General features: G+C 38.2%; 1 protein-coding gene across 1 annotated transcript in view; it reads left to right on the forward strand.

Annotated features, from left to right (window-relative positions):
- Positions 1-13,549, forward strand: part of LOC149225392 (ABC transporter C family member 2-like) — a 620,963-nt gene extending 607,414 nt beyond the window's left edge. The window contains exons 21-25 of the mRNA XM_089377080.1: positions 9,731-10,475; positions 10,902-11,023; positions 11,997-12,242; positions 12,728-12,829; positions 13,164-13,549. Of these exons, the coding sequence (XP_089233206.1) occupies positions 9,731-10,475; positions 10,902-11,023; positions 11,997-12,242; positions 12,728-12,829; positions 13,164-13,250 (1,302 nt within the window). The 3' untranslated portion in view covers positions 13,251-13,549. The remainder of the gene's footprint in view (positions 1-9,730; positions 10,476-10,901; positions 11,024-11,996; positions 12,243-12,727; positions 12,830-13,163) is intronic.
- The last annotated feature ends 224 nt before the right edge of the window (positions 13,550-13,773 follow it).

A 13,773-nucleotide genomic window follows, 5' to 3' on the forward strand; every position in this document is an offset into this window, starting at 1 on the left:
GAGAAAAGTTCACGCACTTTTATGCAGAGAAGAGTTTATTTCATGTAGATAAATGTTCACGCACTTTTATGCAGAGAAAAGTTTATTTCATGTAGAGAAAAGTTTACGCACTTTCATGCGAGAGAAAAGTTCACACACCTTCATGGTTGGTTCATGGTATTAGTCCGACAGTTTTGATCCTATGGTTTTGGTCCGTGGTATTGCATCCAAAAGTGTTGATCTCACGCACTTTCATGGTTGGTTCATGGTATTAGTCCGACAGTTTTTGATCCTATGGTTTTGGTCCTTGGTATTGCATCCAAAAGTGTTGATCTCACGCACTTTCATGGTTGGTTCATGGTATTAGTCCAACAGTTTTTTTGATCCTATGGTTTTGGACCGTGGTATTGAGAAAGGACTAAGGCTATAAAAGAGGAAGGAGATCATTTGGCAAAACATCTTCTGAATTATTGAATATCTGATAAAGTGCTAGATCTGGAATATGGTGATTGGGTTATGGTGCAGATCTGGATTTGAATGAAGAAGGAACCTGAGCGTAAGGAGAAGGATAAGTTCTTTTGATGGGTCAAAATCTTAAGGCTGGAATGGTGGTATCTCTATATGATTTTGATCTGTGATATGTGGCACACGCTTGATCTATAAATCTAATAATCTGGGTCTGAATTACTGATGCATGTTTTATTGTACACATGTTATGATCTGGGTATGTCTGATGTATGGAACAACTGCAAAGTTATAAGGAAATATTTGCAGATCTGTATGCGGGTTGGCTTTGGTGAAATCAGAGATTGATGATGCAAGTGTAGTTGATGGGTTTTTGATGTTCTTGGATCCAGTCCTTGAAAGAAAAGAAGTAGGGGGTTGTAGCTCCCTTCCAGGAGAACGAGAGAGAGAGTTGTAGCTCTCTGCAGGTTGTAGCCTGCGTACTGGTAAAGGACTGCACCAGTACAAAATCATTGTAAAAGGATTTTCTTATTAAAAGAAGATAGAGACATATTGCAGCAGGTGGTTTTCACCCACATTGGGTTTCCACCTTATATCTGGTGTTCTTTTGTGTGACTATTTTCTTTTCTTGTTCCTGCTCATTATTTTATGATACTGACATACAAAGTAATGATCAATATTTGAAGAATTATTCAAAGTATAAATAAGGAAGATATATTGAAAAGAATTTGATAATACTGATTCACCCCCCCTCTCAGTATTATTTCCAACAATTGGTATCAGAGCAGGTCCTTCTGAAGAAGCTTGATCGCTTGAAGGAAGATCTAACATCATGAGCAACTACGAGAGGGAAGCATCAATCAGGCCACCGATTTTTGATGGGACAAACTTCGTATATTGGAAGGTAAGAGTTACTGCCTATCTTCAATCTTTGGGTACAGAAGTATGGGACATTATAGAAACAGGGTATACTTTTCCATCAGCTACTCCTACAGATTCAGCTGAGAAGAAGAAATATGAAACAAATGCAAAGGCAGTTAATACTCTTCTAGGATGTCTATCTCAATCTGAATTCGTGAAGGTTATGCAATATAAATCCGCAAAAGAAATATGGGACAAGATTGTTTTGAGCTACGAAGGAGATGAACAGGTAAAACGTGCAAAACTTCAAACCCTCAGGATTCAATATGAGAATCTCAGAATGTATAATGATGAAAGTGTGGCTAACTATTTCCTTCGGGTAGATGAGATTGTTAATTGTATGAAAAACTTGGGTGAAGAAATAAAAGAGGCTGTTGTGGTTGAAAAAGTCCTAAGATCATTGTCCCCCAAGTTTGAATCTAAAGTATCTGCAATAGAAGAAAAGGAAAATCTACGAACTCTTGCTATGTCTCAGCTACACGGAATTCTAATTGCTTATGAAATGAGAAAAGGAGGTCCATCAGATAGGAGAGAAGCTGCTTTTAAGGCTTCAGGCAAAGGAGACTACTATGAATCAAGTCACGTGCCAGAAGAAGAAGAAGAATCAAATTTTGTCAGAAATCTTCAACGGGGTACTGGAAGGTTCAGAGGTAAGCTACCTTTTAAATGTTTTGCTTGTGGAAGAGTAGGTCATTATGCTGCCAAATGTCCTCATAAGGATAAGATTGACAAAGGAAAGGAACCTGCTAGTAAGAAAAGCTACTACACTCATGAAGACAGTGATGGTCTATCAAATAGTGATGAAGATGAACGAGGTAATGACTATAAACTTTTAATGGCATTTGAAGATGATGATTACATGGATGCTATAGATGTGGATAGTTTTTATGAAGAGATTTCTAGACTTAAGACATGTATAGAAGAAAAGAATATGATCATTGATACTCTACAATTTCAAATTGATGAAAAAGAAAAATATCTTGAAAAGTTAGAAGGTGAAATTGTTGGCCTTAGAAAAGAAATTGAGAAAACAAAGGCTATTAATCTTAAGTTTGTCAAAGGATCTGAAACTCTGGATGAGATCATCAATGTACAGCGTTCTCCGCTAAACAAGACAGATCTGGGGTATAATGGAGAAACATCTCAAGCATCCACCTCAAAGAGTTATCTTGATGCAGCAAGAAGGAATGAGCAAAAGCACAATGGAGATCACCAGGTAAAGCAGGGACGAATTACATCAAGAACGAACAAAGACTATCAAGTAAACCAGGGGCAATCTGTCTTAAGGATGAACAAAAGCTACAACCAGCCACAAGTAAAATCTTCTCAATTTGCTTCAAGAATGGATAACAATAGAAATTACAATCATTTGGCCGGTAGATTTGATAATCACAGAAGTTTCTTCAATGGGAAATGTTTCTCTTGCCATAACTTCGGTCACAAAGCAGCTCAATGTGTTGCATATAAAACAATCATGACTAGAGAAGCTCAAAAACAAAGAAGTATGATCGGGATTACAAAAAGGACCTATAACAACTTTTCGGCTCTTGAAAATGAAGTTGAATGTTCTATTTGCAATAACTTTGGTCATGAAGATTCTAAATGCAGGAGCAGGTTTCAGCAGACAAAGGAACAAGCCTCAAGCACCAGAACATGGAGAATAAAGGAACCACAAACAGAAAGATGTGGGATAACATTTTATGCAGAAGGACAAGAAAATCTATGGTACATTGACAGTGGATGTTCGAAACATATGACAGGTGATAAAGAAAAACTTGAATCATATTCTGCTTTAGAAAAGGGAAAGAAAGTTTCTTTTGGAAATGATACTCCTGCAGCTATAAAAGGAAAAGGCACTGCTCAGTTAAAAGAAAAGGTCAAAGCTGGAAATGTTTTGTATGTTGATGGATTGAAGCATAATCTTCTAAGTGTCAGCCAGATGTGTGATCAAGGAACCGAGGTGATATTTAGATCAAACGGATGTCGTGTTCGTGATCTTGATACAGGTGAAACAGTGATCAAAGGTAGAAGAACTCCAAATAATCTATACATATTTGAAGAAGGACAACAACAATGCTATTTGAGCAAGGATGATGAACACTGGTTATGGCACCGGAGGTTGGGGCATCTAAGCTTTTCACAAATAAGGAAAGCATGCAAATATCAGGCAGTTCGTGGTCTTCCAGATATCAAAATTCCAGACAACACCATATGCAAATCATGTCAGTTTGGAAAGCAAACGAGAACTAACTTTCCAGAGAAGGAAGGATCAGCTAGCATGCCTCTTGAGCTAGTCCATACAGATGTATGTGGTCCATTTAGGAAAAGGACACCTCGAGGAGAAGAATACTTGATATTATTCATTGACGATTTCTCCAGGTTTGTTTGGTTAGGACTTATGAAGCACAAAGACGAAGCATTCGAGAAATTCAAATCCTTCAAAGCCTTGGTTGAAAATGAATCAAGTTACAAAATTAACTGCCTCAGGTCTGACAGAGGTGGGGAGTTTACCTCAAATGAATTTTTCGTTTTCTGTGAAGAACATGGGATAAGAAGAGAATTCTCTACAGCTAGAACTCCTCAGCAAAATGGAGTGGTGGAAAGGATGAACAGAACAGTCCAACAAATGGCTCGTGCTATGCTGGATGAGTCTGGAACTCCCGCAACTTTCTGGGGTGAAGCCGCATATGCTGCGGTTGTTATTCTCAACAAAACAAATGTCTGAGTGAACAGCACTCAAACTCCTCATGAGCTCTGGTATGGTGAGACTCCTTCGGTAAAGCACTTCAAAATCTTTGGGAGCAAATGCTATATTAAGAATACTGATGAGCAACTTGGCAAACTTGAACCTAGAGCAGATGAAGGCATTCTTCTTGGTTATTCTCCACACAGCAAAGCATATAAGTGCTACAATAAAAGACTTGGAAGAATTGTTGACAGCATTGATGTAGTGGTTGATGAAAAGGGATACATTCCTAGGCAAGTAAATCATGAAAATATCGAGGAAGATGAAGACTACCCTCAAAGACAGAATGATGAAGAAGAAGAACCTCAAGGAGCACCAGAGGAACAGATAAGAATAGAAGAGAAGACTCCATCTCGGTACGTTCAGAAGAATCATCCAGAATCTCAAATTTTGGGGCAGAAAGAAGCAGGTGTACAAACAAGAAGAACAATTGCAGAAGCTTCAAGCTATTTGGCATTACTTTCCTCCACTGAACCACAAAATGTAAAAGAGGCATGCAAAGATGAATGTTGGGTCAAAGCAATGGATGAAGAACTTGAGCAGATCGAAAAGAACAACACTTGGGAGTTGGTTCCTAGACCAAAGGATAAGAATGTTATAGGGACAAAATGGGTCTTCAAAAATAAGTTGAATGAAAATGGGGAAGTAATTAGAAACAAGGCAAGACTTGTTTGTAAAGGGTATGCGCAGCAAGAAGGAATAGATTTTGAGGAAACTTTTGCTCCTGTTGCAAGACTTGAGGCCATCCGAATGTTCCTTGCTCTCTCAAGCTTTCAAAAGTTCAAAGTATTTCAAATGGACATGAAATCAGCCTTTCTGAATGGAGACTTAGAAGAAGAAGTATACATTGAGCAGCCAGATGGGTTCATTCTTGGAAATGATCCAAATCTTGTATGCAGACTGAAAAAGGCTCTCTATGGTCTTAAACAAGCTCCAAGGGCTTGGTACTATCGTTTGGACAAATATCTTCATCAACAAGGTTTTTCAAAAGGATCAGCAGATAGCAATCTTTATATAAAAATTGAAAATGACAAATTGCTAATACTTGTTGTGTATGTAGATGACATTATCTTTGGTAGCAATGAAGAATCTATGAGTCAAAGCTTTGCCTTGGTGATGCAGAAAGAATTTGAAATGTCCTTGCTTGGAGAATTGACATATTTTCTTGGCTTGCAAATCCAACAAAAGGAAGGAGGGATCTTCTTGTCTCAAACCAAGTATCTCAAGCAGATTTTGAAGAAATATGGCATAGAAGATGCAAAACCAGTATGTACACCCATGGTCACAGGATGTAGCCTAAGTGCAAATGATGAATCAGCAGCAGTACATCAACCAACCTACAGATCTATGATTGGAAGTCTACTTTATTTGACAGGTACCCGACCAGACATCATGCATGCAATGGGAATAGTTGGAAGATTTCAGGCAAATCCAAAGGAAACTCATCTCCAGGCAGTAAAGAGAATCTTCAAATATCTTCAAGGGACTCAAAACTATGGCTTATGGTATCCTAGAGATACAGATCTCACACTTCATGCTTATACTGATGCAGATTGGGCCGGAAGCGTGGATGACAGGAAGAGCACAAGTGGTGGTGCATTCTTTATGGGTTCCAGATTAGTATCTTGGTTCAGCAAGAAACAAAGTTCGATTGCCTTGTCTACAGCTGAAGCAGAATATGTTGCTGCTGCATCTTGCTGCACTCAACTCCTTTGGATGATGCAGACCCTGCAGGATTTTCAAATCACTTGTACACCACCTATCTCCATCTTATGTGATAATACAAGTGCAATCAGCATTTCAAAGAACCCAGTCATGCACTCAAAAACCAAGCACATACCAATCAAGTATCACTTTCTCCGGGAACAAGTGCTTGAACAAAAGGTCAAGTTGGAGTATGTTCCTTCTAAGGAATAGGTTGCTGATATACTCACCAAACCATTGCCTAGGGAAACCTTTGAATACCTCAGGCAAAAGCTGGGGGTTGTTGATGTATCATCTTGTTGTTGAATCTCTTCTGATTGTTGGTTGTACGCAAGGTTCATCTGAAGTATATGCGTACATTGGTCGAAGATCGAATGGCACAGGTTCAGGGGGAGCATATCATGCATTGTTGGCATTATGGAGGAAGTACAGAAGGAGATCATGGATGCTGGTCTGAATATTGCTGCAATACGTCTCTATCTCTTTCATGATGTATAAGTCTTGGTTCTTCTTGAAGAACATCTTTTGCAGATCTTTCCTACAGTCAGGGGGAGCATGAACAACACATTTCAGAAAGAGCAGAGCTTTCAGCATGTAGCATGAACAGATTGGTACACCTTGGCATATACAAAGGGGGAGCTCATTCAGAGATTTCAACAGGTACTCAGGGGGAGTATGAACAGCGGAATGCCTTTCTAGGAAAGAGAATATCTTGGTTCGCCCTTTGCCCTTGATGTCAAAGGGGGAGAGTGATTTGGTATTGTTGCCATCAAGTCCAAAGGGGGAGATTGTTGGCATTATGATGCATGTGTTGTACTTGATGGCAAACAACTCATAGAAGATCAACTCACTTATATATATCTAGATGAATCTACGGAAGAGATATCAGATGACAATTCTTAGTATGACAAGTCCAAAGGGGGAGATTGTTGGCATTATGAGACAAGTGTTTTCCTTGATGGCAAATCACACAAATGATAAATCATAGTGCAGCAAATTTATTTGATAAATTATAGTGCAACAAAATTTCCTTCATGTAGAGAAAAATTCACGCACTTTTATGCAGAGAAAAGTTTATTCCATGTAGAGAAAAGTTCACGCACTTTTATGCAGAGAAAAGTTTATTCCATGTAGAGAAAAGTTCACGCACTTTTATGCAGAGAAAAGTTTATTCCATGTAGAGAAAAGTTCACGCACTTTTATGCAGAGAAAAGTTTATTCCATGTAGAGAAAAGTTCACGCACTTTTATGCAGAGAAGAGTTTATTTCATGTAGAGAAATGTTCACGCACTTTTATGCAGAGAAAAGTTTATTTCATGTAAAGAAATGTTTACGCACTTTCATGCGAGAGAAAAGTTCACACACCTTCATGGTTGGTTCATGGTATTAGTCCGACAGTTTTTGATCCTATGTTTTTGGTCCGTGGTATTGCATCCAAAAGTGTTGATCTCACGCACTTTCATGGTTGGTTCATGGTATTAGTCCGACAGTTTTTGATCCTATGGTTTTGGTCCTTGGTATTGCATCCAAAAGTGTTGATCTCACGCACTTTCATGGTTGGTTCATGGTATTAGTCCAACAGTTTTTTTGATCCTATGGTTTTGGACCGTGGTATTGAGAAAGGACTAAGGCTATAAAAGAGGAAGGAGATCATTTGGCAAAGCATCTTTTGAATTATTGAATATCTGATAAAGTGCTAGATCTGGAATATGGTGATTGGGTTATGGTGCAGATCTGGATCTGAATGAAGAAGGAACCTGAGCGTAAGGAGAAGGATAAGTTCTTTTGATGGGTCAAAATCTTAAGGCTGGAATAGTGGTATCTCTATATGATTTTGATCTGTGATATGTGGCACACGCTTGATCTATAAATCTAATAATCTGGGTCTGAATTATTGATGCATGTTTTATTGTACACATGTTATGATCTGGGTATGTCTGATGTATGGAACAACTGCAAAGTTATAAGGAAATATTTGCAGATCTGTATGCGGGTTGGCTTTGGTGAAATCAGAGATTGATGATGCAAGTGTAGTTGATGGGTTTTTGATGTTCTTGGATCCAGTCCTTGAAAGAAAAGAAGTAGGGGGTTGTAGCTCCCTTCCAGGAGAACGAGAGAGAGAGTTGTAGCTCTCTGCAGGTTGTAGCCTGCGTACTGAAAAGAAGATAGAGACATATTGCAGCAGGTGGTTTTCACCCACATTGGGTTTCCACCTTATATCTGGTGTTCTTTTGTGTGACTATTTGCTTTTCTTGTTCCTGCTCATTATTTTATGATACTGACATACAAAGTAATGATCAATATTTGAAGAATTATTCAAAGTATAAATAAGGAAGATATATTGAAAAGAATTTGATAATACTGATTCACCCCCCCTCTCAGTATTATTTCCAACACGAAGGAGGACCTGCAATGTTGATGCTAGCTTGTTGTGGTGACCTAGGTGTTACTTGGTATGCTTGATTAAGGAGAAGAGGAGACATCTAGGACACTTGTGGGAGACAAGTGTTGAAGCCAAGGAGGACTTGCCAATGTTGATGCTAGCTTGTTGTGGATCTTTTGTCATGGATAGGGTTTTCATGGTTTTCCCTAGCTAGGGTTTGGAGAGATAGAGATTGTACCAGCTTGGTGATAACACTATGGTATGTACATGTACTTCATTTCCTTTACATATATATGAAGTTTCAAGCTGTCCAAAATTGTGTAATTGTAGATTTGATTTTCAGCTTGCATTGTCTTCTTGATAGGGTAATTTCCACACTTGTTCATGCCAATTTGACATAACATAGGGATGAAATTGTGAAGTGATTTAACATATAACTTGAAAATAAGAGAGCAGATTTTCTGCTGTAAAATCTGTTGTAGTAAAGTGATTATCAGATCTAGTATATGCTTGGAAATGTGTGCCATACGGGTTGAAACTTGTTGGCATTTGTTTGTTATCTTTTCTCCTGAACTGCCTAGTGTGTCGGTTTGAAGTGAAATATTGTCCACTTTTTGCTGCTGTAAATAAATAATTCAAATCAGCCCAAGGCTGAAGGTTCACAGGGATTAGATCTGGGAAACTCCGAATGTGAAATGAAATTTCAGATTTGCATATATTGCCCCAGATCCTAAATTTCAAGGTACGGAAGGGAGGGGGGCATCTCTTGTCATCTTCCCAACCCTTGTGGCTGGAGAAATGTTGGGGACATGGCCAAGTAGCAACATTGTACTTTTACTAGGGCTCTGTGCATCTCATGCCTGATGGGCCATTTTCGCATACACTGCCAGCTATAAAACTGAAATATGATCGCATTACTACAGAAATGTAGGAAATTTTCAAGTGCTTATATTATTTCATACACCAAATTTCGGTTCTTACACATCCCCTTCCAAGAAGAAAAGCAGCATATCTGTGTGTCTTGACTCTTGATGGCCACTACCTTGTGTAGGTGAATATTGTAAGTGCTGTAACTTGTAAGGGTTACAACTTGGGCTAAGACTAAACATTTGCCTTAATGAACAAATATGTACTACCCCAGTCTGCTAGCTGACCCTTGTCTCAACAAGGAGCATCTTATCTTAGTCCAGGGCAGTTGTTCCTTATCAGAAATATGTAGACATGGGTTACAGGCCTAGCTGTTGTTATCATCTCATATTCTTGCGATTGGTTCTAAATTTTGGCTTGTCTGGGAGAAGGGCTATACTGAAGAATATTTAATACACATAAAAATTATGTATTCTTGTCTCTACACATTTATTGGTCAAGAACAGGGATGTTTATCATGATGATGTATTTGAAAACCTCTATAATTTACTTTCTGTACAAATATAATATCGAGGTCTATTTATTTTTACCTTGTTTCTCTTGTTTGATTCTTCTAAGTTTTGATTTGCTAAATAGTCTCATTTTACCTTTCTGTTTCTATGCAGAGTACGTCACGTGAGGTTAAACGCTTGAATTCCATCACGCGGTCACCAGTTTATGCACAGTTTGGGGAAGCATTAAATGGTTTGGCTGCAATTCGTGCATACCAAGCACATGACCGCATGGCAATGATCAATGGGAAAGCAATGGACAATAATATCCGGTTTACATTGGTACAAATGAGCTGCTACCACTGGCTTGTTATAAGACTGGAAACTTTAGGGGGTCTTATGATCTGGTTGACAGCAACATTTGCTGTTTTGCAGAATAATTCAGCAGCATTTGCTCCATTGATGGGTCTACTCCTTAATTATACCCTAAATATTAGCAATCTGTTGACAGCAACTTTACGCTTAGCAAGTGCGACAGAGAATAGTTTTAATGCTGTAGAAAGAGTTGGGACCTATATAGAGTTGCCTCCTGAAGCCCCACTTATTATTGATAACAACAGGCCACCACCTGGGTGGCCTTCATCTGGAGTCATTGAATACAAAAAAGTTGTAATGCGATATCGTCAAGAACTTTCCCCTGTTCTTCATGACGTATCATTCAGAGTAATGGCAAGTGAGAAAGTTGGAATAGTTGGACGCACTGGTGCAGGCAAGTCAAGCATGTTCAATACCTTGTTCCGCATTGTTGAACTAGAGAGTGGAAATATTTTCATTGATGAATGCGATATTTCTAAGATTGGACTGGCCGATTTGCGCAAAGCTTTAGGCATCATACCACAAGCACCAGTTCTATTTTCAGGTATAGTCATCTCTCTAGCTATGGTACATTGTAGCTCACCATTCATCGCTCATGTTCCATGTGTTGTGGAGAGTTATAAATTTAGGGATACCTTGTATGAAACATTTTTCCCCATTTGACATTTACTGATATTAATACCCCTAAGAAAGATGTCCATCTATGAAGATGGAATATACCACCTTATTGAAGCATATTCAAGTATGGCAAAAGCAGGAAAACTAATCTTGACATTACATTTCGAGCTTTCTAAAGATGAGACTACTGCTTACGCATCAATCTTATCTTAATTGATACTCGTGCCAACCAACAGACTGCTAGTACTTATAAAGAGTCGTGAAATTCTGAATTTTAAACTGACATGTAAAAAGGCTACTTTATAACATCATATCCATCTATGATTTGTTGAACATAGTTAAAATTCTGCAGGGACAGTACGGTTCAATCTTGATCCATTCGGTGAACATAATGATGCTGATCTTTGGGAGTCTTTGGAAAGTGCCCATTTAAAAGATGTTATCAGGAGGAATTCTTTGGGACTTGATACTGAGGTACTCTTCTCGTTTACCTTGCTCTCATCGTCAGCTCTAATCTTACATATCAGCATGTCAGAGGGTAGTATATATGCTAGAGTACGTGACCTACACCATTATATTTTGGTTTATAATTTCAATTTACAATTGACTTCTATGTGGATAATCTATATATCACCTTAAATTGTCCATAGATGAAAGGCTTATACATGCTACAGTTTATAAAATCTTGTAGGAGTTCATTTTAGTGCATTTTTCCTTCTAGAAAATCATTAACATGTGAACTCTTTTGGGGTGATTAAAATGAATGCATGTATATGAAATGCAATGGATCATTTGATGTTTTTCAATTTTAGATTTTTGTGTCTGCTTGCTTGTAAATCTGTCTTCAAAATTCGGATGTGGAAAACATAACTCTATTAATGAAATTCATCATTTTCTAGTGTCTTTGGAAGCCTACTATCCCAAAGTTTGACTGTTGTATTGTCGAAACTATACTTGTGGTTGGAGAGACGAGATTTTATCTAAACTGTCACCCCTGATAGAAATTACCAAAAAGCAGTTTGCATCATTTTGTTCTTTTCCCTGCCTTCCTCCAATTTTTTTCCTCTGAATGGCATGCTTTGATGGTCATATTATATACTATAAAGTACCAAGTAAACATTATTTTAATTAAAAGCAAAAAAAAAGGGACCTGCAATCTAATCTACGGTGTGGCAATTGAGCTTTTGAAGATACCTACATTCTGGCTTTGTGCTTAGCTGCTGCTGGCATATTTAAAATAATAAATTAATGTATGAGAACTAATGGTCAGATTGAACCTTGGTAGATGGCATGGTTGGATTCTAGGGAAGAATGATTTCAAAGACAAATGTATCTCAAATTAGGATGCTTCCTTCTTGTACCAGTAACATGTGTACATTTGACACATGTTTTTGTGAAGTGGAATTTTGCCTGACTAATTTTGAATCAACATTGTTATTTTGTGTAGGTTTCCGAGGCTGGTGATAACTTCAGTGTGGGCCAACGCCAACTACTAAGCCTTGCTCGTGCCCTGCTTCGGCGATCAAAGATTTTAGTTCTTGATGAAGCCACGGCAGCTGTGGATGTTGCAACAGATTCTCTTATCCAAAGGACCATCCGTGAAGAATTTAGGTCTTGTACAATGCTTGTCATTGCTCATCGAATTAATACTATTATTGATTGTGACCGCATACTGGTCCTTGAAGCTGGTCAGGTATGTGCTCTCTCTCTCTCTCTCCTCCCCCCACTCTGGTCTCCACATTGCATTTTAATTGATGGAAATTGCTTCTTAAAATATGGCTGGAGGGGCACCACTTCATACACATGATACAGACTCCTCTTAGTTTAGGAAAACTCACCTGGGACTTGCACCAAATCTCATCCCTTTCTTATAGCATGCCAAATGGGTGGGGCAGACCTTGATGAGAATGGAACCCCAGTGAATGTCTTATTCATCAGTCAACCTCACCAGTAAACCATGACACCATTGGCACTCCCCCTCCACTTCATCTAAATAGTATATGAGAGTTCAGAAATTGATCTTTAACTTAGCAGCATGTTGCTATTCTACTATAGTTTCATCATCTATCTGCTGTCTTTGTTAGAGAATCTCGGGTTGAGGAAATGATATAGACTTTAAGTGGCCTTAGATAAGTTGTTCTTATGAACTTTTATGGGCCTTTTGTTTGTCTTTCACAGATTTTGGAATTTGATACTCCTAAGAATCTACTTTCTAATAAAGAGAGTGCATTTTCGAAAATGGTTCAAAGCACTGGATCTGCTAATGCACAATATTTGCAGGTAAGATTGACACAATCTCGATCTAGTATTAGTTTAGATCTGCCCTTGTTTTCATAAAACTTTGGTTTTATTGCAATTTTTGTCCTGTCATTTTGGTTGTTAAGCTACAATCTCGATAAAACTGGAGTCTCCATATATATTTTTGAATTGGTTATGCTGCATCTGTCATTTCAAAGTTCATAAAGTATAAGCATCATACTAGTATTTGACTTGTGGAATAAAAGCAAAGACCGATATAATCAGTGCCATGTAATCCATATATGCAGCCTCTAACACAAAAGTTGCCATCTTGATATTTTTTTTCTCAAGTTCGATTTTTTCCAATTTGTTACAGAGTATAGTTTTGGGAGATCCAGACAGTAGAGAGGGCTTTGAAAACAGAGAAACTGAAAAGAAAAGGAAGTGGAATGCCTCTGCATGATGGGCTGCTGCAGCCCAATTTGCCCTTGCCTTGAGTTTAACTTCTTCACAGCAAGATCTGCAAGCAATTGCTGAGGGAGGAAATGACAATGAGATTCTTCAAGAGACAAGGAATGCAGCTCAGATCCTGCAGGATGTTTTGCAAGGAAAGCATGACAGTGCTATTGAAGAGGCATTAGTAATTTAGTAAAACATCAAGTACCCCGAGAAAATTGGTGGTCTCCACTCTTTAAAGTCGTGGAAGGTACCATCTCTGCTGCCCTTGATGCTGGATCAAAACCCGAAAACGATGACAACAAATGAATCCAATAAGTAGACCAAATAACATTATATCTAGTTCAATATTAATTGGTTGTCTGATTTCAGAGGGCAAAAATTGTTATTGTGAAATGACATTGGATGGATGGGATTCTCCAATATTCCGTGTGGCTTATTGTTGGTTATATATTTTGGGGGATCAAAGGTTAAATATGCTCATAAAAGTAAATTAAAGTGAATCTCGAATGAAGGAAAACATATCCATC

Source organism: Pinus tabuliformis, chromosome J (assembly GCF_031772625.1).
Source record: "Pinus tabuliformis cultivar Carrire ecotype Pingquan chromosome J, CPIR1, whole genome shotgun sequence".
In the NCBI taxonomy this organism is placed as follows: domain Eukaryota; kingdom Viridiplantae; phylum Streptophyta; class Pinopsida; order Pinales; family Pinaceae; genus Pinus; species Pinus tabuliformis.